Source organism: Eucalyptus grandis, chromosome 6, assembly GCF_016545825.1.
Source record: "Eucalyptus grandis isolate ANBG69807.140 chromosome 6, ASM1654582v1, whole genome shotgun sequence".
NCBI lineage: Eukaryota > Viridiplantae > Streptophyta > Magnoliopsida > Myrtales > Myrtaceae > Eucalyptus > Eucalyptus grandis.
In genome coordinates, this window is record NC_052617.1 from 13668101 (window position 1) to 13696003 (window position 27903).

The window sequence follows — 27903 nt, forward strand, 5'->3', positions numbered from 1 at the left end:
TGGCATTATAAACATAAAAACAGGTGTAAATATGTTTCAAACGTGGTAGATACAGACTACATAAGATAAATGAAAGCTGAGTCCAAGATGAATTTTTGCATTACTGAGGCAAACAATCAAATACATGCCAATAGTGATGGCACTCAAAAGTGGCTATGCAGATTTCTACGCATGGTAAGACAGATGCGAAATGATATGAACCTAAGGATTCAGTTGATGCAAAATGATAGATTCCGCCGTACAATCAAATCAGAGAACTTTATGGTTGCAAATTTGGAACATGAGTTGGCAAAGCACAATCAAGAATTAAAAATGATTCAGCACCCAATCAAGCATTGAAAGAGGTACACAATAGCATACTGACTGATTCTGGTTAAAAGAAACTCCAGGCCTCCACTCCATGCCAGTAACTATAGGAGGTGAAAAAATCCTGCCAGCCATAGATGAACCCTCAGCACCACTACCAGTATCAACAAATCCAGTTACTTCATTAGCCTTCACCCCCTGAGGTAAGAAGATTCTATTGTCCAAGGGGACACTAGAGACTGCATTGTTCCACTACTTCCAAGTCTTTGCTCAGCTTCTAAAATATTCCTCTTTGCTATGTCTGAAGTAGAAGGGGCCAAAATATTGGTTCCGCTACCTGAAAGCATGTCGGCTGAAGGTATACTAGATGACAATTGACTGGATAGAGCACCCCAGCCATTCCACTCAAAATCCCAGCCTCATTAAGGGAGGTAGATGGTTGGCGACCTGGGAAGTTCACATTTTCTTCCTCCTTGCCAGAAGTAGAAAAATTAAAAGTAGATGAATTGGCAGAACCTTCATTTTCTAGGACACTAAAAACTTGAGTAGGACCAGGAATAACTGTTGAAGTAGTCGACACACCAGATGGGCTATGAGAAAGAATATTTGATGAAACAGAATCAGCATGAGTTCCCATAGGTGTTGAAACGGCACAAGTTATGGTACTAGTTGTGGTTGGCTGAATTGCTGCAGTAATATCTGAATTGGCATCTTTAGAGCTTGTGTCTTCAACTTTCTCTTGGACCAAGGATCCTTCTTGATGATGAGCAGTTGTAGTAGTATCCTAAAGAAGCAATGATCAGCAGGCCACATCAAAATAAAGGTGAAGCACAGCAATTTTGAGGAAACAAGCACAACTTTAGCAGCACAATCATGGCCTTATCATATAATCTAAGTTGAAAATAGAATAATAAATATTTACCACCAGGAAGGACCATGCTCATCGGCTGCATCAAAATAAGAGATGAAAACAGAAATGCTAAGAAATGACTGAAAAAATTAATGGATGTATGTTCATACTTCATAACATCTTGAAAAGGACATACTAGTGTCAAATGACACTACTTTATCAGCCATCCACAGTAAAAAAAAAAAAAAAAAAATAATAACAATATATTGAATTCTCTTACCTGGCCAAGCATTGCAGCTTCTGCTTCTATTCCTCCAACTCCCCAACCAGCAACTCCTAATCCGTCTATCATAGTTGTATGTGAATCAGTACCAACAACACTATCAGGGTAAAGCAAGCCATTTGTGTTGAAGACCACTCTGCCAAGATATTCTAGATTAACCTGCAAATAGATTCCAGTTCAGTTTGTCAACTCAATGACACAGGCCAATATTCTGGTAAAGCAAGAAAATTGCATATTCTCAAAGGACACGGCATGTAATAGTTCCACCACGGGTATATACAGTTTTTTCCACTTCTTATGCTAAAGTCATACATATGATCAGTATATAGGCACTATATGTTTTACTACCTGGTGGACAATCCCCAATCCAGGCGGAACAACAAGCATATTATGAAATGCAGTTGAACCCCACTTGAGAAAGCCAAATCTCTCCTTGTTCCGATGAAACTCAAGTTCCATATTAGCCTGGACAGCATTTTCTGACCTTGCCACATCAACCTGAACAGAGTGGTCGATAACAAGATCCACTGGAACCTGCACGATGGTTGACATGTTCACAAATGACAGTTCAACTACTTGCGCACACAAAGATAAAGTTCCTTCACCACCAACGAGTAGCTGGAACGAGCGACATGCTGACATATAAAGCTTATCAGTGGGTTGATTTTATTCAGATCTCCCCCGAGGCTATTCATCGCATCACGCAAGCAAGCAAGATCAACGACAGCAGGCACCCCAGTAAAATCCTGATACAAATGACGACGCATCATCAAATATCAAACATGGCAACTCTTCAAAACCCCAATCAGCATCAATGACACACGATGCGCAGCTCCATGTACCTGCAGCAGCACTCTAGCCGGCTTAAATGGGATCTCGACTTGTCTAGGAGAAGTGTTTTCCCAGTCGATGATCTTCTCGACATCTTTGCTCTTGACCTGGAACTCGTCGCAGTTCCGAATGGCCAACTCCAGAAGAATCCTAATAGAGTACGGCAGCCTATCGGGAAGCATAAACAACGGAGATTGAAATTGAACAGGTAGATTCCATTAGAATCGACAAGAGTATGGCACTCTGCCACTCTTATCCGCAATGCAGAGGACCATCGAACTCAATAACTACTAAAAAATGTGCTCTATCGTTTCTAGAAGGATGGCAACCTACACAAGTTGTAGGCAATCAGGTCACATTATGCATCCTTCCATGTAAAGAAAAGACACCCTTATGTCATTTAAGCAGGCTTTAATGCAGTTGCCATAAAGGAAGAGTTGCAATTTGTAATCAGGGCTTTAAGACATCAAACCTTTGAGATATTGCAATATCAGCAAGCATGTGGAGACTGGGAAATAATTGCACAACTTAAACAAGAGAGAAACGGACTACAAGAGCGACGAGCTGTTTAGTGATGCAAAAGGCACGATCTTAAGTCAAAAACACTAACCCTTTCCGGTACATCAAAAGCTTTCTTCCTTAGCACAAAGCATCTCGATGTGCACATGATGACGTTCGCGATGGTGCCCATCCCCGGGCTCCTCCATCGCCTTGAACGCGGCCGGAACCGAGGCTTTATCTCCTCCACGAACTCGTCCGTGAACCCGATTCGGCTCATGTCCAAGGAAAAGCCCTCGCTCCGGTGCTGGTGTAGCCAGTCCACGTACCTCGTCCACAGCGAGCGGGAATCCTTCTCCAGCCCTCTAGCCCGCGCCTCTCCTTCTTCGCCGCGCCGTCGACCCCGCCTGAGGTCTACCGAGATCTCCCTCGCGACCGATCGGGCGCCGACGTGGATGCACCCGGTCGACGGCGGGGAGCCTGCGCGCTTCCGGAACGAAACCGAGGCCGCCTCCCCCTGCCGGAGGCCGACGGCTTCGCGGCGGAGGCCGGCGGCGTCTTCGGCCCGAGGGAGGGGGAGGACGAGCGAGATGCCGAGAGACGGAGGACGCGTCGGCGGCGGCGGCGGCTCGGAGTCGGAGTTGATGACGAGTTTGTCGGAGGGAGGGGAGGAAATCGGACGGAGGTCCGAAGGTTACCGAGAGACCAACGCGAGCACAAAACTTATGCTCGATCTCTGTGTTGGAAACGGTCGGAGGCGAAGGGGGTTGGGAACCAGTTGTGGCTGGTGGGGCTCTTGGAGGAGGCGACGTGCCAGAGGTAGATGACCGGCGGCGAGGCTTTTTTGAGAGGCGGAGGCGGAGGCGGAGGCGGAGGGGGTGAGGCGCTGAGAAGAAACAGAGGAAGTGCAGCTCGTCACGAGGAGAGAGAAAGCGCCCAGAAAATATTCAAGTGTGAGGAGAGAGGAATTTTAAGCGGGAGCGTTTGCGCATTTATTACTCGCTGGCCGTCCTTTCTTCTACCAGCCGAGCCGAGCCACCAGCCACCAGCCGTGAGTTATTTGGGAGAGAGTGAGAAGAGAGAGGAGCGCTGAGTCGAGAAACAGGCGCCTAACTTTATGGCCCCACGAGGACACGCGTCGCGCTCCCACCGCCTTCTTGTTTGACACGCTGGAGCATAAGGCGTACCCAATATTTTCTCGACTAGACCCTTGTCTTTATGAGGGGAAAGCTATCCATTTCTTCCCCAAATATCAAGAAGAAGAAGGAGGAGGAGAAAAAAAGAAGAAAGAGAAATGGCTTGGCGGACTAAAACGGGCTAAGCCCAACTCGGCCCAATATTACATTTGTGTAAACCAGGAGAAGCTAGAAATGGGCCAGGCTTCCCAATCCTCAATGGGCCATCTTGGTTACCTGCATTTTGTAGGGACTTGACTCGAAATTGAATCAAGTTTATGGGTGAAATACTGGGGTCTTGTAAATTGGTTAGATAAACGTAATTTTAAATTTGCTTATACCATAATCAATTGTGTTTTGAGGCTGTCAAATTTCTTCTAATTTACTAGAATGGCCCATTAAAAGGACCGCGACTAGGAGGATCGATGCAATCTTTGAAATCCCACGTCGAGCTCGCATGGATGGGTTAATTAACTTGTAATCATGATTCCCCGATTTATAAAGTGGGTGTTCTCGAAATTGGCATGCTATACTCTATCTGCTCTCGGCTATTTTTTGTACTCGAGGTGCCTTACTTACTATATAGCCTTGTGAAAATTACCGATTGTTTTCATTTTAAAATATGTAATTTCACCTCATTGATTCCGAGAATTTTCGTCATCAACTTAACTCCATAACTTGTACTAAGATTAGGCAGCTTAAAATTGCTGGACTCAATCAAGCTAAACAACACTTAAACTTATTGTATAGATGTTAATTCATTCATAAACTTTTCAATCCCGCCAATCTAATCTTAAATCTTTACTTTACACATAATTCCAATATAATTATTTTGATCAATTTTCGACTAAAATCACTGATGTGACAACATCCCATATAGGACAATTGGCAATGACTAGATTGTCATGTTATCCATTTTCGACTAGGAGGACTATATTGAAATTTCATGCAAAGATTTACTACTAAATTAATTAATTTAAAATGCTTAGTACTTATTTGATATCCGTACAACAAAGTTAGGATCGACTGAGTAATTTGTCCGGCATTTCTATCACAACCCTCTTCACTAAATAAGCTTTGGATCTTGTATTGCTTCATAAACTCGCACCGGAGCTCTAGGACAGGTGATGTATTTTAATCAAGACTTGACTCCTTATGCACGTCTTTGTCTGGCGAGTGTTTCTCGCCTCTCTCGCATCTCCCAAAGCATTTTCACGTGCAAGCTAAGCAACCTTTCACTTTGTCCTTTTATTGCATTGGCTAGCCTGACTTATTAAGCCAACCTTTTTTGACGACCTGACCGCAGAGAAACTTCGTCGGTGTCCCTAGGAAAAATTGGCCATCACTCTAGGGCGATTCCAGGATATGATGAACGATAGGAATCGAGCATATTTAGGTTGTTTAAAGCAGCAAAAAGCCTTGTTTTCCTCGGACCGGTTTAATAGACCTAAGTTTACAAGTCATCCACATCGCCTAGATTGATTTTATCTTTGGTTTTGATCTGCTAATGTCCTTTTCTTCTAACACACAGAATGTCCGAACACTAAGCAAGGTCGTGTGACTCGACCAGTCACTAAGGCATGTAGATATTGAAACATTGCACCCATCTCTCAGATAAACTTGAAGAGTGGTGTATATCTACATATTATATTCACACATTCTTAGACAGAAGGTGATGATTTCGTTATTGACTACTATATTTGTTTTGACTGATGAAATGCAGCGAATAAAGTTTTCAATTGCTTTCCTCTATAATCTAAGCAGCTACCCAAATTTTTAAAAGATAATGAAACATTATAAGCAAGTCTACGTATCGACATATGCATATTGTGAAAGTTTCGTGTGCTTAAAATTACTTTAGAAAATCAAGCTTGCACCTTATGATTTGGAAAAACAAAAACAATGAAATAAAAGCCACTCCAAACACACTCAAAAGAGGGACTATGCAAATCTGCTTTCCCATCTATGCTATTATATGGTGAATTCGCAATTTAGCATCAATGACAACCAAACACGGATGACAAGTTTATTCCTTACGCATTTTTACATATTTAGATGCTTGTGTTCTAGAATTCCCAAAAAAAGTTAATTTGCTTTTGAAATTCCCGAGCTTTAATTCCCTTTCTGACTCCATTTGTCTCCATCACGTGGCAGCAAAGCATACACATGAAGAGTAAATGCATGCAAGATTTTAGGACCTGGCAAAAATTAATGAGTTCCTCAAAGACCTAAGCATTTGTTTCTCCTCTTTCTTTTAATGGTTTTACACCGTACTAATAATTTCATCCTCATAGATCTGATCTAAAATGTTTTTACACCCTTTTTTGACCACAGTAAAACCAAACTAAACATAAATTGTAAAGACGCATAAAAAAGAATGTGATTTAGAACTGCACTATTCGACATTTTTACCAGAGCAACTTCTTCCAGATTTTGTTTAGTGTCTTGATAAGCCAAGGCTAGAATTTTTCAAAGAAATAAAATTGGATCCAAAGACAGTTAGGTCTTCTGACTTTTCTCTTTTTTGTGAACCGACAAAATTAGGGCATTCATGGCACATGTGGTGAATGATACAGCATTGCTTACACGAAACCAGGAAGCAAGAATAGAATATGTTATGTATATAGAAGTTGTAATTGGGTCAACACGGTTAACGCAGGATCGGAAATTGACGAAATCAAGACCTTGGATCTGAGTCAACTCGCTTAATTCCATCAAGATCTGCGCAGTCCAAAATTGTTAAATCCATTTTTTTCAAAGCCTTGGATCCACCGAAGCGGCTGGGTACCATGTGGATTCAGTCAATGCTAATTAGGGTTATTTGATTCTACTGCATCATATTATATGTGCCCAATTGAGCCCACGAGAAAGTACAATGGTAAAGAAAAGGGCACTCGGCAAATTCAACACATTTGCCGCCGGAAAAGAAGATCCCCACACGTGTCGCCGGCGACCGCCACTTCAAGGTCAAGCAAGAAAACTAGTGCACCCCAGTGGAGGAATTAAAGTATATGCTTTGGTTTGGTTTTATTCATTCTTCCTCTATGCACATAAATCTAAGGGAAAACACATAGCAATCATATGCAAGAGTAAAGAATGACTTTGTCATATTCTTGATCTGGCATAAGATCTGTTCGACTCTTTTTTCCCCTCCAGATCTCCGGTGAATTGAGAAAGATTGTATGTATAACATCAATAGGTAGATGAGATTCAAATATCGGCATAGGAAAAGTAGTACTCTTCTTTTCTACATAGCAATCGTATAGAGCCTTAAAGTTACGCGTCGAAGTATACAAGCACATTTTCCAACACCATTGTAGAAGTAGGGAATTCGTGGAGAATTAAAAGGGCATTTAGTAGCTGGATCAACCTTCAATCATAGATAATCGTGAGCTCAAAACTAGTTTTATAGAGGTCCACTCACATATTTGAACAAATGGACCTACTTTCTTTTGGACCTTTAGTTAAATTAATGGTATCTGTTCTTTGGGGTGATGAAAGGCCATTCATGTTTTTGCCATATTTGCTTACTTTCGATCCATATTAAAATGTCTTAAGAAAAGTGTTTTTTGACTTGTTCAATTTGGGTATTTTCAACCCAAATGGAGGGAGAGCAGGCATTAGGAACTTAGAAGGATCAGATTTGAAATTACAAATAGTGCACTTCCTAGGATTGCCATCTTCACAACATCTGAATTCAAGAAGATTTCATTTCATATGATCAGCAGAATTGTAGAATTCACTTATATCTACACGACACTTTTCATTAACATTGTAGCAGTAAACTCGCCAGAATAAGCATCGAATAGTCATTTTCATTCGAAAGAAAAGGGGAAAATGTTTATCACTGGATTTTACTTGGCACCTACAGGTCGGTGTGATGCTTGATTTGGTGCATTGAATTGCTGCATAATTCATGCAAATTGTCAGGCGTATATAATATTTTATGTGCCGAGAATCTAGAGATCAAGCCAATAATATTCTCCAAATTCAACTTAAGCAAATCTCAATTAATTTAATGATCACATTCCGTTCTCATGCATCACCTAATATTTTATGAGGGAAGCTCACACTTTAAAACATCCGTGAACTCTCTTGGCTTGCACTCTTGTAGGGCGCAGAAGCGAGAGAGAAATGGCTTCAGTTCTCATCAACCTCACCACCATTCTCTCTCTAACTCTCCCTCTAATCCTCATCTTTGCCCAACCTCATGTCGCACTCTCGACTGACCCTACTGAGGATGACGACAGCTTCTATGTGCTAGACGAGCCGCTGCCGAACCTCCGCTCCAGAAGCCGATTCTTGGCAAGCATCATCAAGAAAGGCACGCACTGCGACCCCGTCAACGACAATGTCTGCAATGGGATCTCGGCGAACAACGGGACAACCCTCCTGTATTGTTGCAAGACCCATTGCCGCAACGTTCTTGGGGACCGGAACAACTGCGGCGCCTGCAGCCAGAAGGGCAACCTCGGGGAGCTGTGCTGCAACGGGACGTGCATTAACATCGCGTACAGCACGGACAACTGCGGCAAGTGCAACAACAAGTGCTCGCCAGGGCAGACATGCCAATATGGGACTTGCGGCTACGCTTAGCCAGACGCTAGCTTTAAACGACGGACGTGATGGAGGTCGAGGTTTCGGAGGTATCTGAGGATGGAAAGTGTAGGCTTAGGTATGAATGAGAGGGTTTGATTAAATACTTTTGTCTGCATTTATAAGAAGGTTCAGGGTCTGGGGTGTTTCATACATTGTCCAGAATTCCATTACTTTTAGGAGAGGAAATCAAGAAAGCTTTACATTGTAATAATAATGATGAGACGAGTTTCATAAAGGTATGTACATCTTGGGTGCCAGTGTGGTACTCAGATTTTCCAGTTTAATTCGTGCTCTCTCTTTCTCTCTCTCCCTCTCTCTCTCTCTCTCTGCCCTTTTGTATAGCTGCCATTTTGCCATCTTGACCGGTTTCAATTGCAAGTGAGAGAGGTGCTGCTGTTAGTCACTCTCATATTTTATTAAGAGAATAGAAAATTGACGTTTAGGAAGAACCCAGCATTTAATTTTTCTGTAAAGTATTTGGAGGAATTACTCTACAAACATGTTATGTAGCTTCAAGGATATGTTAGGTAAATGAAACATTGTGCGTGACATGCATAGTACTTTATTTTCCAGATACACGTTGCATACGAATGATTTTAGTCGTTTCTTATCTGTTTATGGTATCATAAGGTTGGACCTAACAATGCAACAATGAAGCAAGTAGGCTAAGTAAAATCTTAGCTCAGGGGTGTCGAGAAGTGTCGGGGCTTTACCCCCCTGAGATTTACCTGGTGGTGGGGGCGTTCCCATGTTTTCGGCCTGGGAACCGAAGTCGTGGGTTTGATTCTTGTCCGGACCAGTCCAAATTTAAGTGGAGGTTATCACGGTGAGTTGTTATGCTAGTTTTCCTCTAAATAATCAGTTAATTACGATCTTGTCTCGGATCACGAAAAAGAAAAAAGAAAAAGGGTTTTAGGGCCTAGCTAAGGATCCGGGACACTCTTGAATGCTTCGAGGTCCTAGCTGCCAAAACAGGGGGCTCCACTGATGGAGGGTGGCGCCTAGTTAAAAGTCGTGGATTTTTATAACGAACAATCAAATAAAATAAGGCTCATCAACGAATTACAGTAATTAAAATTGAATTCCCGTGTCATCTTTTTGTGAGGCAAATTGTTTCGTTCGTTACAGCATCGTTTGAGTATCGTTCTTGCTAGGGACAATACATATGAGAGAGAGATGCTGATGAGAGAGAGAGATGCTGATCGGAAAGAATGCAGATCCTAGAAAATGTCAAACGACTGCAAACACCAATGATGCAGCCATACAACGATCCGAACGGGGTTCGCCATAGCAATAATCTCACAGCCCTGTGCTCGCCACAGCACTAGCAGAGCCCTAACACATCTTGCCATGGGCCCAAACTAGCGCTACGCGCGAGCCGAGACGGGCCCGGCAGGAGGATGGCCGTGGTCAAATTGGTGTTCCAGCCGGCGGGGCTGCGAGCTTAGTTACTTAATCGTTGACTACGTACTGTTCAACCGTCCCGAATTCCCCTCAGAACTCCCGAGAGTAAAAGGTCTTAAAGGCTTGGACCCCTAAAGCCCATAATTCAAAAAGGACTCAATTAAGGTGAGACCCTGGGCTAATACCGCATTGGTGGGGTGTGCCAGGCCAAGGCAATAATGCAACGCCAAGGCGACGCTAGAGGACCCCAGTGGCAAGCTACTGTGATGAGCCCTCCCCCTAGAAAAATTAATTTAATATCATGTGGACCGATGGCCCATATATCTGATATTAAACTGATAAGAACAGATACTACACTTGATCTTAGCCAAAAGGCCGAGAAAGGTATTTTTTCTTACGGCCTCATGCCTCGCTACTTGTATGACGACCCGCCCGTCTCCCTGCTCTCCCTCCCGATGTGGGACTCATCAAAGCTCTCTATCGCATCTCACGCTCCCTCCCTCTGACCATCCGCCTGCGAGGGCTCACAGGCGTCTTGAATGTTTGGGCAGCGTTTCTTCACATTTGTTCGATAGCAGAACACTAATCTGCGAAGAAAAACTTCAGAGCCGAAAATGAAATGACGGAGATGCTGCTAGTTCTTGAATTCCTCTCTGGGATTTGCATTCATCGAGCAGAGCTTGCTGCTCCTTCTGAATTATGTCTGTTCTGATCAACCCCAGTTGTCTTTACCGAGAGCGAGAGCCCTATATTTTTCAGGTAGTATTTTGGATTGCGGATGGATACAGAAGAAAATCATGTACTTCTCACAATTCTACAAATCGGCAAATGGATATGCCGATGAAGAGGTTTTCTCCATATGAATTTCTCGTTTTCCACAGTTAGAACCTTAGATAAGCAATGGAAAAAACTACTGGGTTAAGTAACTACAAACACTGGGAATCCATTTGAACATGCACTAGACACATGCAATCGTGACTCAAAAGATTGCTAATTCGGACCTGCACATTACACGTGCACATTCGCAATCTCATTGCCGGTTTGGTGGTTTGATTCTCCAAGACCCCAAAATTTTTACAGCTTGTGCGCGCGCCCCACCTAGCCCATGGGCTAGCCAGATGAACTGAGTATCGAACCAACTTTTCGACCAGTTTCAGCTGATCCAATCCTGTACCAACATAAAAATCTGGTTCGATCTTCTGTGTGGCTTTGAAAATATTGCTTGGAACATGGTGACTACTAGGCCTGTTAGGTCAGTGACTCTCGGAAACCTGACTTGTATGCGAAACTGATAAGCCCTAGATATTACGTCAGCGCACGCCAAAAGTTACAAACTGATAAAATGATGGAAAGGATATTCAGGTGTACCATAAGCTCCAACCGATGAGCAACAATTGACTCTGAATATATGGAAAAGCATCTGAATTGAATTGGAAAAGTTTCCCATCGAAAATAGTTATCACCATCAATGAAGCTTTTCCAAATGTCTAACATATAACATCAACCAATGTTACTCCATCAACACTCGACCGATACCCAAAACTCAAAATCTCAGGTGTACTCGAAGGATCAACTTTGGATCCTCTGCAAGGACAGTTTCTGAAAGACAATTTGCTGACCACGATACCAGCAATGTTGTTGCAGCTTACAGGTATCGAATGAGCTCCACTGCAAATTTACCCTTTCTCGTTGTGATGATTTCCCCTATCTGCACAAGAAAAATTCAGATGACCAAAATGTCCCGTGAAGGACTCTAATGGAATTCACTAAACTCACATATGTCGTTTATTTTACATACCTTTAATCTCCCTTGACCACTAACAGAGACAATATCCCCACTCTTGAGTGTGGTTCCGTTTTTTGTTACAGTTGTCCAATTAACACGCACATCACCATTACTGCATAGAACAAAAGCGTTACTGCATTCTACTGCTGACCGATTAGTTAAAAGCAATTCTCATGTGTATCAGACAGTATAAAAACTAGCCTTCTCTTGGCTCCAAACTTCATGTAGGCAACTAGATAACCAAAATAAAGTTAGTTTTTGCCTGGTTATACTGTATCTTCAAACCAGCCATGTAACTTCCTAAGTACTGATGAAATCAAATGATAACCCACATAGCTTTTAACATTCTACAGTTCATCTGCTAACCAACATCAAATACATGAAGCAAGAGTTAGCTAAACCTAATGCAATATTGATGATGGTGGTTGGTAACAACTTTGGGACAACATAAAGTCATATCAGCTCAGGAAGGCAATGTGAAGGCCAGAAGTTTCCCCTGCATTTCTTCCTTCAAGGGGTGCATTAGGTGTGCTTGCATGTCTGTACACGTGTGTGCATGAGAGAGAGAGAGAGAGAGAGAGAAGGGCGGTCTTTAAAAGCCAGAGAAAATAAACAGATGCAAGATGCATTTGCCACTAAGAAACGCTCAATTCTGTGGTATGACCAAGAGGAAAAAATAAAGCAGAAAGGTTAAATTGCAATTTCAGTCTCTATTAAATGATGAAAGAATTGGTACTCTGCCTAATAGCAATGTAAACATAATGCTCCTATCTGTGCTCAATAGCACAGCATCATGTCCAAAGTGCAGTATGAGAGAATGGATCTGAAAGTTATACCTGATTAAAGCAGCTAGCTTTGACCGAGACATCTTAAATCCCGCACTAGCCAGAGCATCAACCCTTAACGATGCTTCCACCGATCTGAATGACTTGGTCCTGCAAACAAACATTCAGGCAATGAGCAGCTTTGCAAGTATAACATCCACAAGCATGCAAAACGGCATGCAGTGTGTGCGCAGACACAGACAGAGAGAATCAACCTTGGTGGTTCATATTCAAGAGTGAGCAGTGGTATTCTTGTGCAAGAGACTGGAACATTACCAACCTGCAAGAAGTTAGTATGAGTAATGCTGGATCAGTCGGAATGTCATGGTGTATATAACATACTCCTATGCAATTCATATATCTCAAGAAGCTCAACTCCACAGCGCTGCACAGTGGATGAAATCATCTTTCACTTACTTTTGATGTGGTGTAAAATCCTTATTACACTAATATTAAAGACAATTTGCCTTGGAATAACCAGAAAAGGAAATAAGAGTCAATGGATGTATATTTTCAGTAACTCATCAGAGGAATCTCTAAAAGGAGCAGGATGATACCCAGTTGCATCAGCTAAAGTAAAATGCATGAAAATTATCAAGTAGATACTCATTGTAATTCAGATATAGCATGAATGTCAACATGTCAAAGTTATGCCAGGGGAGATATCGTGAAATGGCAATGGAAACTCCTCTGTGTGCAAAAATCTTCACTACCTTATCCAGAGTTGCTGTGATAAAGTCCACAAGTTCAGGAACAATGAGGATTTGAGCCCCCCTTTCTCCCTTCAATCACCAATTTTAGCAGAGGATGAATACATTGCATGAAAAGAAGATGCAAATTTAACAAGATCTTCTTCCAGTAGAAAGGCTAAGAAATAAACCACATCTGAGACACCTTGGATACAATACAAATTATCTATCTTCAAGACAGCAAATGAAGAATCGATGGTAATGACAATGCTATATTCATAGGAAGTTGTTAGCAGCAATGGGATAACTACTAACTTAACTTACAGACATACAAGAAAGCAAAAGGTAGAGGTAGAGACAGCCTGATGTTTTTAAACAGGTTCCATTTACTTCCACAATGGAAACACTAGTATATTCAAATAGTATGTTCCAAAATCAACCGTGTTCTTGTTTATTAAAGCCTTATTTACCTGCAAGAGAATATCTCCAAGTTTTTCCCTTGCAATTCCTGTCCCAAGAATTGCACCAAGGAAGTCTCCATGAGAACACGAGTCAAATGAAAAATTCCCTGTGATACTGGAGAAGTACTCATCCAGAAATGAGAAAAAAGGGTTTGAAATACACTTTAAGATCAGATAAAGGTAAAAATAGGAAGCAATATACTTGCACGCACTTCCTACCTTGCTGCTGCAACTATGTCAGGTTCACTGGTCAAAGTGTCAATATGCCCAATGGAAATCCTGCATCGCTCAGCCTGGGTGCCTTGTAAAGTATACAAAGTTATTGGGTCACAGAGTCCATGAAGGAAAGATGCAGGATCAAGCTCACAGCAGGAGAGTAAATTAATTTTTAGATAAAGACCTATAAGAAAAACACAAGCTATAGGCATATGAAAGTGATTAACCTGTGGATATCCTCCTTGAGCTATGGCTTTGATGTCAGCTAGCTTTTCCAAGAGAAGCATAGACTCCTTCTGCACCGGAGGAGTGAGAAAATCGGTGTGCAAAACTATATTTCTTGATGATGTCCTTTTCGCCTACGTGAAAAACAAAACTTTCAGAACCTTATTTGCAATGAAGTTCATTCTTGGCAATAAAATTCAAAGATCTTAACATCAGTAAAATTGGGAGGAAAATGAAGAGAAGGAATACATGTTCAATCTAATCATTTCTGAGAAGTACCATTTCAAGAATGTGCTTCACTTCTTCAATGACATTCTTGTCCCCCAGTCCTTTAAGTAAATCATCCTCGTTTCTCTTTACAGCTTGTGCCAGGTGACACATTTGTGAAGCTATAATATAATAATATAAAGCTTGGTCAAATAGTATAGAAAGCAGTAGATTGCCAGCAGGGTATTGCGAAAGCAAAATATTAAGGACATGTGTGGAATGACTTTTATTTTTTGTTTTTGCTTATTCTAAATTCTTTTGGTTGTACCAAAATCATGCATTATGAGTTTTTTTTTTTAAAAAAAAAAAAAAAAAAATCCAATATCACAATACTTGAATGGCAATGTAAATTTACGTATTTTTTAATATTCTGAAAATAGAATAATATTTATAACTTTAGAACGAGAGCAAAAACAAGTGGTATTTCTTGTGTTTGCTTAACTGTAAACAAACATGCCAAAATAATAATAATAATAATAATAATAATGACGATAAGAAATAAGAGTCACAATAGATGCACTAGAACTTTATTGTTGTCCCATGTTATAATTGCCAAAAGGATAGCGTCCATGACTGATCGAATGCCTCCATACTCAAAGTTACTGAATGTTAAAAGGGACATCTGTGGCCTTATGTCCTGAAATGCCATTGCAAGAAAGAAAACCCGACTACCTTTTCCCTAGTTATATGGTGATGGTTTGTCAGTAATATTCCTCTAAGGGGATCTGATAAATAAACTCACATTGCTACAGGTAGGTGCTGCCACCCAATAGCGGTACCATCAAGGAAACCTCAGAGAACAATTTTTCGTATCATGAAGTGGCAAACACAAATCTATATATCTACACTGTATTTAGCCAAAAAAAAAAAACTTTTAATCCAATCAGCAGCAAAGGATATAACATTAAGGTAAAACCTTTTAACTTCTTTCTTCTGTAGATGCCTCTAAACTCTAAAGAACCAATCGCTAGATTGTTTCTGTTTCAACATGTTAATTGTATTTAAGAAACTTCCTTGAAAGTGCTGGCAAGCCAATATTAACCAACCAAGCAAGTGAGCTTGGATTCAAGCAGTGTCAGAGGAGCCCAAGCATCAAGAGTGGAGACCATCATCAGTATCTCACGCATAACCTTCATCATTCATTCTTTCATTGCAAAGAACAAACATGCCATACAACTAATTTGGCCACTCATTTAGTTTCTTTCACTATGGTGCCCATACGCATTTAACACAACTTCAAGTGTTCTTCCCCTGCACCATTTAGATTTAAACAGAATCATCAACCAAATCTTTCCATTCAGTTACCAACATATCTATACTCAAGAAACCAACCAAGTCCACCCTACAGCTAAATTCCACGTTTCTTTGGATGATTAACAACATTAACATTCTCTTCTGCTGCCCCTAGTAAATTTACTTCCGTAGCTCCAGTCAAAGCTTTAGTTTACTGCCATCATCTCATCACCCACAACGAATTCGGGCAATTTCATTGCCCATTTCCCCCAAAAATCACATCTTTCACAGACATTCGCTCCCAAGATAGGCCAAAATGCGTGGAGAACCAAAGACGAGTGATGAAAGTTCTAATTTACTACCATCATCTCATTACCCACAACGAACTCGGGCAATTCCACGGCCCGTTTCCCCTAAAAATCGCACCTTTCACAGACATTGGCTCCCAAGATGGGCCCAAATGCGTGAAGAACCAAAGACGGGCAATGGTTCGGCCGAGCCGGAGGTACCTGAATGGCCAAAAGGCGAAAGGAGAGGCGAGAACCGACGAGTTGCGGGGTAAGAGAGGCGCTGGAAACAGATTGCGCGAGGCTGGGGACGAGGGTGAGGACGCGACAGGGCTTGAACTGCTCTTCGCGCAATCCACTGCGCTTTGCAGCTGGCGAGAGCCATGGCCTTCGAACCAGTTTCGCTAATCCGACATCATCTTGTGGTCCTACTCCTGCTTTTACCTTTCAAGTTTTCCCCCGATACAAGATATTATTACATAAATCGGGTCGAATCATTTTTTCCAAAATGAATTATGAATTTCAAAACACAGACTACATACTTATGAATTCCATGGGATACATCCGCTTGGTAATAGTATACGAGATTAGTTTTTCTTTATTTCCCAAATTACTAATCCCATGTTAATTAAAAGATTGAGATGTTAATTAAAAAAGAAACTTCTATAAAGAAATGTGTGTAGGAATGATGCACCGTGAATATTTATTTTTTAGGACAAAAGATGCCGTTGAGCTGAAAATAAGAGATCTAATTGACCTTGATAATTGATTTGATCGTAGGATCCAAATTTAGGATCCAAATTTGATAACTAGATTTTTATATTTCGATTGATGATTCTTGCTATTCGCTATCGTTCACCAATTTAGAGAAATATTTGCTCAGTAATAATAATAACAATATCGATGTAAATATTGCATCTTCAAGTAGGGGAAAATCATAATTATAATGGCAAAATTGTATACTATTAAGGGTAAAATGTCCTTTTATCGTCGATGGGAAATATATGCACCATCTTAAAAAAAAAGGGGACGTCAGGCACTAATGCATTAATTATCTTCTTTGACACTCAGTTTCGAGTTGTCCATAGCTTTCTCAGGTTTTTGGCTGTTGATTTGGATTGAAATGGCCGCGCCAGATTAATGTGCATATGCATAACATTATCGGACCGTTCGTGGAGGACGATCCGTGCATGTGGTATGCGCTTCGCACTCGTCCTCATGAGGTACTCCTAGCGAACCACCACATGCATAGCGCACCGGCAAGCAACGATTCGACTCAAATGAACGAACGGAGACATCTTGCAAAACTAAATGCTTCTCAGCCTAGATAGGATAATAGAAGGAACATGATAAAACACATTGCATGAGCAATACTGGAAAAAAGAGCGTTTGGTGCGTTCTATCCCAGGCAAGTTCTCATATTTAGATGCTGATGAGAGATCTGAGGCTGGGAGCCTGACATAAGGAGTGTTTTAGGCCAAAATGATCCGGTTCCAATCCGGAACGAGGTATATACTGTCGTGAAAAATCCATTTTCCGCTTTAAGTAGATCGACCGTGCTTAGCAGTTAACAGGACGAGCGCTGGTTGACGGGAACTATATCACCCAATGATTAGTAGTACCGTAGAAGGATGAGTGGTACTGCATCCTTGCCTGTTTCGCCTTCCAAGGATGAGCAATCCAAATATCAATCGCCAAGCCACACGCGCACATCCCACAGAAAGAGAACCCATAAAATATGAGAGCAAGAATACTATATATTAAGACAATATTCCAGAATATCCGACCAGTCAAAATTCGAACAACTTTAACTATAATCCGCAAATCTACTCTGCCCGCTATCCGGAGGTCCTATGCCAAACTGAGTTTCTGAAAGTATTTTGAGTTAAAAATCCCATTCCTCGTTGGGACTGAAAAGAACTAGGTTACCCCGGAGTTAAAGCTTTCTATAGGCAAAACTGCCCGTTTGCTAGGCCTCATCCATCCAGCGGTTCTACCTCCTCGTCTTCCTCAGGGAAGAGAGTAATATGCATAAGCTAGGGCCACCAGAGCTCCCAAAACAGCAGCGGGAACGGCCCACATCCAGTAGGCCTGCGACCTCCTCCGCCTCAGGATGGCCTTTGGAACCGATTCGACTCCTTTCGTTCGAGTTTTCACTCTGTAAGCACTTTTCTTTTGAACCTTCTCCTTCGCAAGGGCCAGAGCCTCAGGAGCTTTCCCAATCGTCTCTGCTTCGGCAGCCTCCTCAGTCAGTTCCTCCGCATCAGGATTCCACGTCATCACTTTCTTCTTTTCCTTCTTTTCACGATCCTGAAGAAATAATATTTCACAAGAGAAAATGAGCTTCTGCCAGTTTCAAAGCTAGAACCGAGTAGGTAAAGAATTGGAAAATTTATTAGGCATCCAAAGACAACATGTTAAGCTTCAACGTTCTGCTGCGCAATGGGAAAAGGTAGTTCTATCGTCACTTTCCCGTAATGCATAAAAAATATGTTAAGGGATTCAATGAAAGGGGCAATTTCTAGTAAAGAAAATATTAGATGATTACCTTGAGTTTCTTCTCAGCCTCCTTTTGAGCTTTAATTGCCGCTTTCAGTGCATTTTCTCTGCCATCTTTTTCTTCCTTTCTAGAGCCTGCTTCTGCTTTTCAATTTGCTCCTGCCTCTTCATCTCCTTCAGCTTCTCTTTGTCGACTTCAGTCACTTTCGGAGCCTCCTGCTCCGGTGTCGCCACAACAAAGTCCTCAGCGTCCTCTTTAGACTTCGTCCCCATAAGCTCAAACGTGGCAGCTGAATCAATCGCTTTCTTTACAGCTTCTTTCTTCTTATTCTTGACAGTAGCAACATTGTCTTGCGAAGGTGGTTTGAAATCTTCTTTTGGCCCTTTCAATTCAGTTTTCACCGGTTTTTCTTTTCTGGATACAGCAGTTGTTCCCTTGGTCACTTCAGTTTTCACCGTTGTCTCTTTTCTGGATACAGCAGTTGTTACCTCGGCAACTGCTAATGGCTTCTCATTGGCATTCCTAATTCTTCCATCTCTGCTCAACAGTCGGGCATCCAATGATGGCAACACTCTTTTGAGGTAATCATCTCTGAAACTCTTGCTGTCGTTCCAGAGGGAGAAAAACTTCTCAGCCTGAAAAGGAAGCGACGGGTTAAAGCAAAGGATGAAAGCGTAACATGCAATCTACATCAAATTAAGAATTAAGGATCACAAACCACATTCAGCGCAAGCTCCTCAAGAGCACTAACATCCTTCTTTGCAAAAAGGTCTCTTGCGATGTTCAAAATCGCACGGCTTTGGTAAAAAGGGGCATTCTGAAACAGAATGGAAAGTAAAATGTTATGAGCATCATCTACAGGAGAAAGTATCATATCTCTCGACTTAATGCTCCTATAATGAAAAACATGTTGCAGTCCATTTCCTTTCAGCAGCAGAAAAAGTTACCCCGTCAGTTTCTCAAATCCCCAAGAAGGATCAAGATTACATTCGATCTTTAGAAACTGAGGAGCTTATTGATTTTGTCTGAAGTAGCTAGGCATTAATTCTAAGCACAAGAAAACAGCACAGCATCCAGAAGATTAAAAATTTTAAATGCTAGAAAGTTTATTTATTATCATCTAACGAATATAGTTAATACAACCATACAAATAGAATTTTCTAGAAAATATTTCTAAGTATGCTGATCATAGACCAAAAAACCTGCTAAATAAAATAAAACCCAGTAAATAACATTCTTCCTAATTGGCAAAATGTATACACAAATTCCCCACTAATCACATTTTTGAGTCATAAACGGAAAACAAAAGCCTCTATTAGGCCATTGAGCATAAAAAAGACAGTGAAGGATAAGAAGACTGCCTACAGCTACAAATCGGAATAAAGGTACCAGTCACCACCAGTCTGAGAGTAATTATTATATATTCTTCAAAGTACCATACTAAAACATATGTAGCTTTAAGTAAACCATACAGATCATGTCCAATACTGACCACACATTAGCATTATTCACACACAGATGACTCGAAAACTAAGCTGCTAAGTTGGCAATCCATGTAGAAGCAATCTAAGAAAGGCCAGCACTAGGTGTGTATCTAAGAACATACCGCCTCATCACGCCGTTTCCTCAGGTCCTGCAAGTTTTCATATGCTTTGTCCCTCTTCTCAATGGTAGCTGACAGCTCATCTTGCAAAGACCTTATATCATTCTCTATACCCTCCAATTCTTCCCTGAGATTCTTAATTTTTCCCTTAACTGTCTGCTGCTCCTTCCTCACTCCATCCAAGCCAACTCCCATATGCTACAATAAAATAATGTTACTGTGGTCAGATAATTTCATTATTTCCTGCGTGTATCAAATCATAAAGAACAAGGGTGTGTTAAGCTGTGCTTTGAAAGTGCACACTCCTTACTTTAACCTGGTCCTGAATCTCTTCTCGCTGACCATATTTACCCTGCACATCAGCCCTCAGTGCAGCATTTGCAATAACCTTCTCCCGTGTGCCCTCAAGCTGTTTTAATACCAGTAGAAGTTGCTTCTCTTCAGCCAATGGAATGCTCTCATGCTGTATGCGGTAATTCAAGCTCTGGATCTGCAACAACCAGTAGCAACCAACAAATCATAAATTAAAACAAAAGGCTAACAATGTATTAAAATAAATAAGGACAATATAGAAGGTGGTCTATACGCTTAAAACTACCAACTTATGAGCTCATTAAGTTCTTCTTCTGATGAGCATATGCCACTACCATGACCAGCATTGTTCCCATTGCGGAGCTTGCCTAGAGCATCATGCAACGGTTCCATTTCCTTCCTCTTTTCTTCAGCAATCATATTTAACTGCTTGTTCTCATTGCCCAAAGCTTTCAGCTGAGTGATTATGTCTGATCGCTGGGACTGCATATGAAGAAAATATTGATAAATGAAATATGCTACCAAATTGATTGCACTACGTGTGTTCGTGGGAGAGAAGTGAGGCTGGTTGGGGGACCAAAGGGGTAATACGCCTTTGCTTTTTCTGTGTATTTTGATGTTTGGCATCGAAAGTCCAGTAAAAAAAAAAAAAATCAATTGGCCATGAGGAGAAACCGCTACCCTGAAATATATGAGATTGTGCATTTTCTGAGTGAAAATAGATCCAAACAATGCCAATGTATTGATGAATTTGTAAAATAGAGGTGTACAACTTATTATGATTGACTCTTACCATTCTGTTTTAGTAAAAGTCAAACTTAAGAGTTTTGCACGAAAATTTGTAAGAATCACCCCCTGAAACCAGGAGACATACACTAGAGCCTGAACCACCTAAACAAGCTTTTAATGCCTTATAGAGCTAATTCCACGAAATGGCCCTTTCGTGGTGGTCAAAGCAACAATCACCATATAAAAGATTCATCTATTTTTCCCTAAGCAACCTAATCTAACTGAAAGATATGCTTAACCAAACTAGAGTTTTGAGGCAACCAGTAAAGTTGACATAGGCTACATTGGCATAAGACTGATTTCGACTGCATGGCATCTTAATTCAAGAACTCTCCTACATAAGGCATTAAAGCAATGATTTTGCTTCAGAATATGAATGTCACCAGCCACCAGGGCAAGCCTTTTTGAGCAAGGGGTACAATACACAATTGGTTAGTAATTATGTGCTAGCAATGCTTATTTAAATTACTCAACATTCATGGTCAAAGTTTGTTATAAAAAAGCAGCTTTTGCATAGTGACATAACCTTTTTTTCTCAAATGACAAACGATGAGAAATGTTGACATCCATACTTAACCCTTACGTACCCTTCGGCACGTCACATTCTAATATGCTTAACGTAAGGGTGACAATAAATGCACGAAGCCTGTTCAGTTCTCAACTAACATACTCAACCCTAGCGAAGTAAAACAACCATCAATGACTATCGTTTTCTTAAAAATGTAATTCACACATGTTTTGTCCTCAAAACTCTGGTGACCTCAAAAGTGATGGAAATTTTCTTCCATTTGTAACAGATTGAATATGCTAAGCAACAGGAACGCCCCCTACCCGTTGCTTGTCATTGGCCTTTCATATCAAGGCACTGGATTAGAAGAACGACAAGCTGTGAAGCCCTCAACCCTGAGGTTTGACTATCTCGTCTACCATACTCATAATGATTTAAAAGGGAAAGGATACCATTCTAGTACAATGACTGGTACTTGAAAAACTGCGAGTGTTTAAACTTACCCTTTTTGCTCTCAGTTTGTCGGTGATCTGGAACCTGGCTTGATTCATCCGTTGAATCTCCCTATCGGCTAGGTCAATTTTGACCTTTATCTGAGGATCATCGTGCGACCTGCACTTAGGAATATAAAAGGAGTGAATCTTATCTGGTGCCGGCCATTCATCAGCAGCATCCTTGGGTAAGTTGGCATCAGAAACTTTATTTGCTTCGCTGTTTGCCAACCCATCTCCATGAGAACCAAACTTTATGTCCGCATTGGGGATCAATCCATGTTCCAGCTTCCCATTCTGGTTCTTAATCAGCAAAGACCTGTCCGCCTCAGCTAAAGCCTCCACAGGTGGCGGTGCCACCTCAAATCCATTGACTTCAATAGCCATGTTTGCTACTGCACCAATTAAAAATCATGTGTGCAGAGCCAAAGACAAAAATTAAATAAACAGTCATCTAGCCACTCTCCCCCACATAACTCTCTTACCGTCGTTTCTGTTTTCATTTTGGGTTAGCCGTCTCAAATGCACAAGAATGTCAGACTTGAAAGTTCATTTCGACAGCCATTACTCTTGTAATAAAAAACTAAGGAAAAAAAAAGAAAAACGAATAGCAGACCCAGATCTTTTGATCGAAGACACCCAAGAAATGAATCTCCTAAGAGCAATTCTCAACAGCTCTTGATCATTTGCAAGGACAATGCATAAAGACACCAAAATTTAAGCACAATCAAGGTAAGAAACAAAGCGCAAAACGAGCTCCATCAAAATGAATGTGATGTATCTCTGCATGTTGATATCCGAATCCAAAGTAAAAAAAAAAAAAACAAGAACCAAAAATCTGGGCAGCTTCATCTTCTATCAAGACCATCGCTCACGATCCCACGATCGGAAAGAAATGCAAGAAATCAAACGGGCACATCGCATCGTTCCAAAACATCAGATCAAACATGCATGCAAGCTCAAACGAGAGATCAAACACTAGAACGACGGGAACCCCACAGGAGAAGCACGACCAAGAAAAACAAGATTTTTAGGCGATGACACTCCGCTTTGCCTGATCAAGATTAACGCCCGCTGAAAACCCAGAAAGAAAAAAGAATAAATAAAAAAACGGCCGGGAAAGAAAGAAACACGATCGTAGCAACACAGTCTGAAACGGGTCGAAGCAAGAAGATTGCCAGGAATAGAGAGAGAATTCTCCGGGAAAGAGAAGCGACCAGAACTGGGTGTTCCGTCGACAAAGAAATCTAAAGAACTGCAAACGGGTCAGATCTCGGTCTCGTTTTCTCTATCTGACAAGCCTCTCTGAATCAATGAGTCAGCCGTTGCTCCTAAATTCGGGAGAGAGAGAGAAAGAGAGAGAGAAGGAGATGGTTTCGGTTCTTCTTAAATCTCTCGGAGCAGTGAGAAAAAGAAGTGGACTTTGGACTCGGGAGGACTACCGCCTTTATAGGCAGTTTGAAGAGCAAGGGCAATTTCGGAAACTTACTTTTGCATGCAAGGACATGGATTGCTCTTTCTTTTTCTCTCCGGGCCCCTCCTGAATCCAATTTTAACTTTTTCGAACCTCATCCACATTGGAGTATTCCGACGTCATCTGTCTTTTGGAACTCCTGTAAGAAAATCTTTGATTATATTAGAGTCAATCAAGCACTTCAAGGAACCAAAAGAAGAAGAAGAAGAGAGAAGAGACATTAGAGATGTTGACGGAGCAGTATTATCTCGCAAAGTCACATTTAGATGGTTTGGAATCTATCATAATTGAAACAACAGAATTCTAAAAAAATGTATGTCTATTTATATAGGTGTTTGTCCAAAAATACAGACTACCTGACTTTCTAAATAAAACGGATGACCGATGATAATTTAGTTGTTTCTGTTTATATCTTCCTTATTGTGTAGGATCATCCAATATAATCATTAAAATATCGTGATTTTTTATGTTGGTATTGATTATGTATACTTTTTCTCTACTTGAACTGAGATTCAAACTGTCTATTGACGTCACTAATCAATCGCGCCGCCAACTGTTGAATCAATTTTGGTGAATTCATTGATTGCATTACGAAGAATATGACTATGGCTTATCTTGGTAATGGAGAATGAATAGGACAAAGTCTCATCGTTTATTTCGTCTAAGCCAATTTAGCAACATATTCAACTGTCGAACAAATTAAAATAAATGGCACCATTGGCATGGAATCATCGAAGTAAAGGAAAGTTCAGTAAAAGTCATAGATTTTGTGTTTAACACATCCAAATTATATGACTCTTTGAAAAATTTCAATCCAATCATTCCGGCGAATAAATAAAATTGCTTTGTGACACTCGAAATTACCAACGTGACATTCTTTAACTTACGAATTTTCAATATTGGTCTATGACTTGATTGCATATCTCAAAGAAATTTAGAATTTGATTGCAAAAGCTAAAACTGTGCAAGATTTAATTGCAATTTGTATATGGATCTAAGGCTAATGATGTACCTTCCCCCAATAAATTTTGACCAGACTTAGAGAATAACATATGGTCAAAATTACTGAATCAACTCCATTCAAGAGTCCAATCTAAATAGCATGTAATAAAATGGATATTTATAATCAATGACTCGATCTGAACTGTTTTTGCAATGTGGATTTATTGCAAATCGCCCCGCAATTAACAACTCTAATCCAACGCCCCTACATGGATTTGCCATTTGGACACTCATGTAAGAAAATCTCCCCTCATTAATGACGTGGAAAATGGGTCCGAAACGGATAATGCGAGAGGATGTGGGGGCCCACGCCACGTGGATTTGCATTTTTAAAAATAATTTTCCTTTTCAAATTTTTTTTGAGTTTTGTCGTCTTTTGACTTACGATGCGGAGTTTCGGGCAAAATCCGTTCGGACGTGGACGTGAACCTTTGTGTTCGCAGGTGAATCTGCGGGCCGCTTTTTGCATAATTACCATAATGCCCTCCAGTATTATGCTATTTCCCTAGAAGGCCCACTGCTTTGACTTTTTCCATATTTGAAGCACAGCGAGTGGGGGAAAATTGGAAATTTAAATCGGGGCATTGCCCATTTAACTTCAACTTCCTTTTCAAGCAAAATTTGCCCTTTTTCTACACAAATGGTAAATGCAAAAAGCCATTTCCATCTGGCAAAGATGGTGAGTAATTTCCATAAACCAAAAGCATTTAATATTCAGAATCGGACATACTTTTAAAAAAGGAAAACCGTGAATAAATCAAATACTTCAATAAAATCTTATGTAAATGACATTCTAACATTAAATAGGACACCGTGAGATTTACTTCCTTTATTGACATGAGACAAGATCAAGTCTTATTAGGGGAGAGTAATGGTGTAATTCTAGAGCTATGCCCTAATATTTCTAACTAAAGAAAGAAAATAGTAATTCATTCAATTCAGTAATAAGAAATTATAGTAAGTACGAGATTTGTCTAAAGTTTCTCATGAAATATTGCGAATAGATACATCCTTTATATATCTATGCTGTTATATAGAGTAAGGGGCAGCTATCTCTTTTAAAGAATATCAATTTTTTTCCATCTTTTCCTAGATATGCTCAATTACTCATTTATAAACATGGACAGATGAGTCAATGAATAATTTCATTTATCTCCCATAAATTTCAATGTATATAGTCTTAATCAAAATAACCTTCTCACGAAAATTTTCTTTCCAAGAATTAATGTAAAACTCTCTCACTTATAATCATTAAAATGTATTCCCTATTTGATTTTGATTTTGATTTTGATTTTGATTTTGATTTTGATTTTTCTCTGTCTCCACCCAATCTATGCTCTTTTTTTCCTCACACGAACTGGTTTGGTCTCTTTCTAATGTAAGTGATAATAAGCATTGCAAATGTGAATCCATCGTGAATTATAGTTATAAATATGATGATGATTATTATTATTAGTTGTCTAAATTGTGCTAACAAACGTTGGTGGGAGAAGGACCCGGCCACCTAATTTTCTGAAATTATGCTTTGGGCCCGGTTTTGCAAAAATAAATAAATAAATTACATATCCACCCCTAAACCATGGGAGTGATTGGTATTGGCTCCCACCCTCCTGAAATCGAATACTGCCTACCTAGTTCTGGACTCACCCGAAAACTAGATCTCGGCCTGGTTTCTGGATGGTTTCCGGGTGGGTCTAGAAACCAGTTGTGACCTAGGAATGGGAAATGTTTTGGCGCGAAAAAGTGACCGGAAAACCATAAAAAACATTTATGCGTTGCTTAATGAAGTGAATAAACATGCAAAGGTCTTCAAGAAACAGAGGAAAACTCACAACTCCCATGACCAAGGAGGTAGTGATGGTGAACTTGCGGTCGCTCTGGTAATCCTTGTAAAAGATCTGCACCACAAACAACCACAACAACGCACACATCGGATAAAAAACTCAACCTATTGAAGAAAACAACGAACGAGAAAATCCGTGGGATGCACGCAAATGGAGATATGGGCTCGAGATTGATGAGGAGTGACCTTTGGCTTTTTTGCCGATGTCAGAGTAGAAATCCAGTAGAGAGAGAGAGAGAGAGAGGGGGGCGTGAGTGATGATAACACCACTGTATGAGCGTGCTGCGTGGCTGAGAGGTGAGTAAAGTGAATTAGGGTACTCTAAATAGTGATGTGAAGTGAATTAGGGCATACTAGTAATCAAGGTTTTTATTTTTGTAAAAATAAGAAGTAAAAATTATGTATCGGTCCGGGTGGGGAGTCCACACCTGAAATCAAGCGATATTCACCAGTTTCCATTTGTAGAATTAGAACCGCCCAAAACCGACATTTTTAGCTTGATTTGGATGGTTCTTTTTACTCACCTTGATTATACCAAAAGTTTTAAATTTCTCAACAAGAATTGTTAGGATTTACAGAAACTTCTGATCTACAAAAACTTCCCATTAAGAGCACGCCTCAATTGCAAAATATGAGGAATGATGAATAATTAAATTCCTACTTAAGATATAATTCGATTTTGATATAAATAGAAGGATTGAATATGATTATTAGAATTATTTCTATTTTGACAATATCAAACGTAGGTTATATTGACTTATTATGAGATTTTTAATCTAATGTGCTATTGGTCCTAAAAAGTCACAAGCTAGGAATGTAAGGAGGAAAAAAAAAAAGGGGAGTGTACTGTTCATACAATAATAATCTTCTCTCAAAATCAAGACAGATATTTCGACCAAAAAAATAAAAATAAAAATCAAGATGGAGATTGAGAATGTTCACAAAGAAAAAAATTCTCTCTTTTTATTTTCTTTTTAGCCATTCACAGTTGCTACCTCTCAATAAATGATATATGAGGTGTAGCTTTTAATCTAAAAGCAAAATGATGAGAAAAGACCCCAAAAAAAAAAAAAACCATAAAAAGTTTTTTGGCTTTACCCACCAATAGTCTTCCTTTTGAAGACATATACATTTGATGCACCAAACAATTTTGTATCCATTTTACTTCAGAAGCTAGTAACACAAAAAATATGCTTCTTTTTGTCTATTACCTTGATAAATATGTCGGTTAGGCGCGTTTGGTTGTGTTTGTTTAAAATTGTTCCAGAAACAGAAATAGAAAAAAGTGTTTGCATTGGGGAACAATTTTTGAACAAACAACGCGTTTGGTAAACTTGTTAGGGAATAAAAAATAAACAGAAACATGTTTGGTAAATTTGGATAATTTTTTTATTTCTTTTATTTTTTCTATTTTTTCTTATTTTTCCTTTTTTTCTTTTTTTCTTTT

General features: G+C 40.2%; 2 protein-coding genes, 1 non-coding gene and 1 pseudogene across 3 annotated transcripts; all 4 read right to left on the bottom strand.

The window, feature by feature from the left end:
- Positions 1-306: 306 nt before the first annotated feature.
- On the bottom strand, positions 307-2452 carry LOC120294322 (aconitate hydratase 1-like). Its single transcript, XM_039314366.1, has 6 exons — positions 2282-2452; positions 2093-2185; positions 1788-1973; positions 1437-1598; positions 644-1090; positions 307-504 (listed from the first exon to the last, which is right to left on the bottom strand). Exons 1-6 carry the CDS (start codon positions 2450-2452, stop codon positions 307-309), a joined length of 1257 nt encoding a protein of 418 aa, XP_039170300.1.
- A 7686-nt stretch (positions 2453-10138) lies between these two features.
- On the bottom strand, positions 10139-10334 carry LOC120295177. The gene has a single exon (XR_005552535.1). It is a non-coding gene; the product is annotated as a U2 spliceosomal RNA (small nuclear RNA).
- Positions 10335-11351: 1017 nt separating this feature from the next.
- On the bottom strand, positions 11352-16390 carry LOC104448460 (putative RNA-binding protein YlmH). The gene is made up of 10 exons (XM_010062283.3): positions 16157-16390; positions 14427-14536; positions 14150-14281; positions 13926-13999; positions 13716-13821; positions 13270-13338; positions 12772-12836; positions 12569-12667; positions 11745-11844; positions 11352-11654 (listed from the first exon to the last, which is right to left on the bottom strand). The coding sequence occupies exons 1-10, from the start codon at positions 16317-16319 to the stop codon at positions 11592-11594; spliced, it is 981 nt and encodes a 326-aa protein (XP_010060585.2). The 5' UTR covers positions 16320-16390; the 3' UTR covers positions 11352-11591.
- A 1554-nt stretch (positions 16391-17944) lies between these two features.
- On the bottom strand, positions 17945-22524 carry LOC120294323 (annotated as a pseudogene).
- Between the last annotated feature and the right edge of the window lie 5379 nt (positions 22525-27903).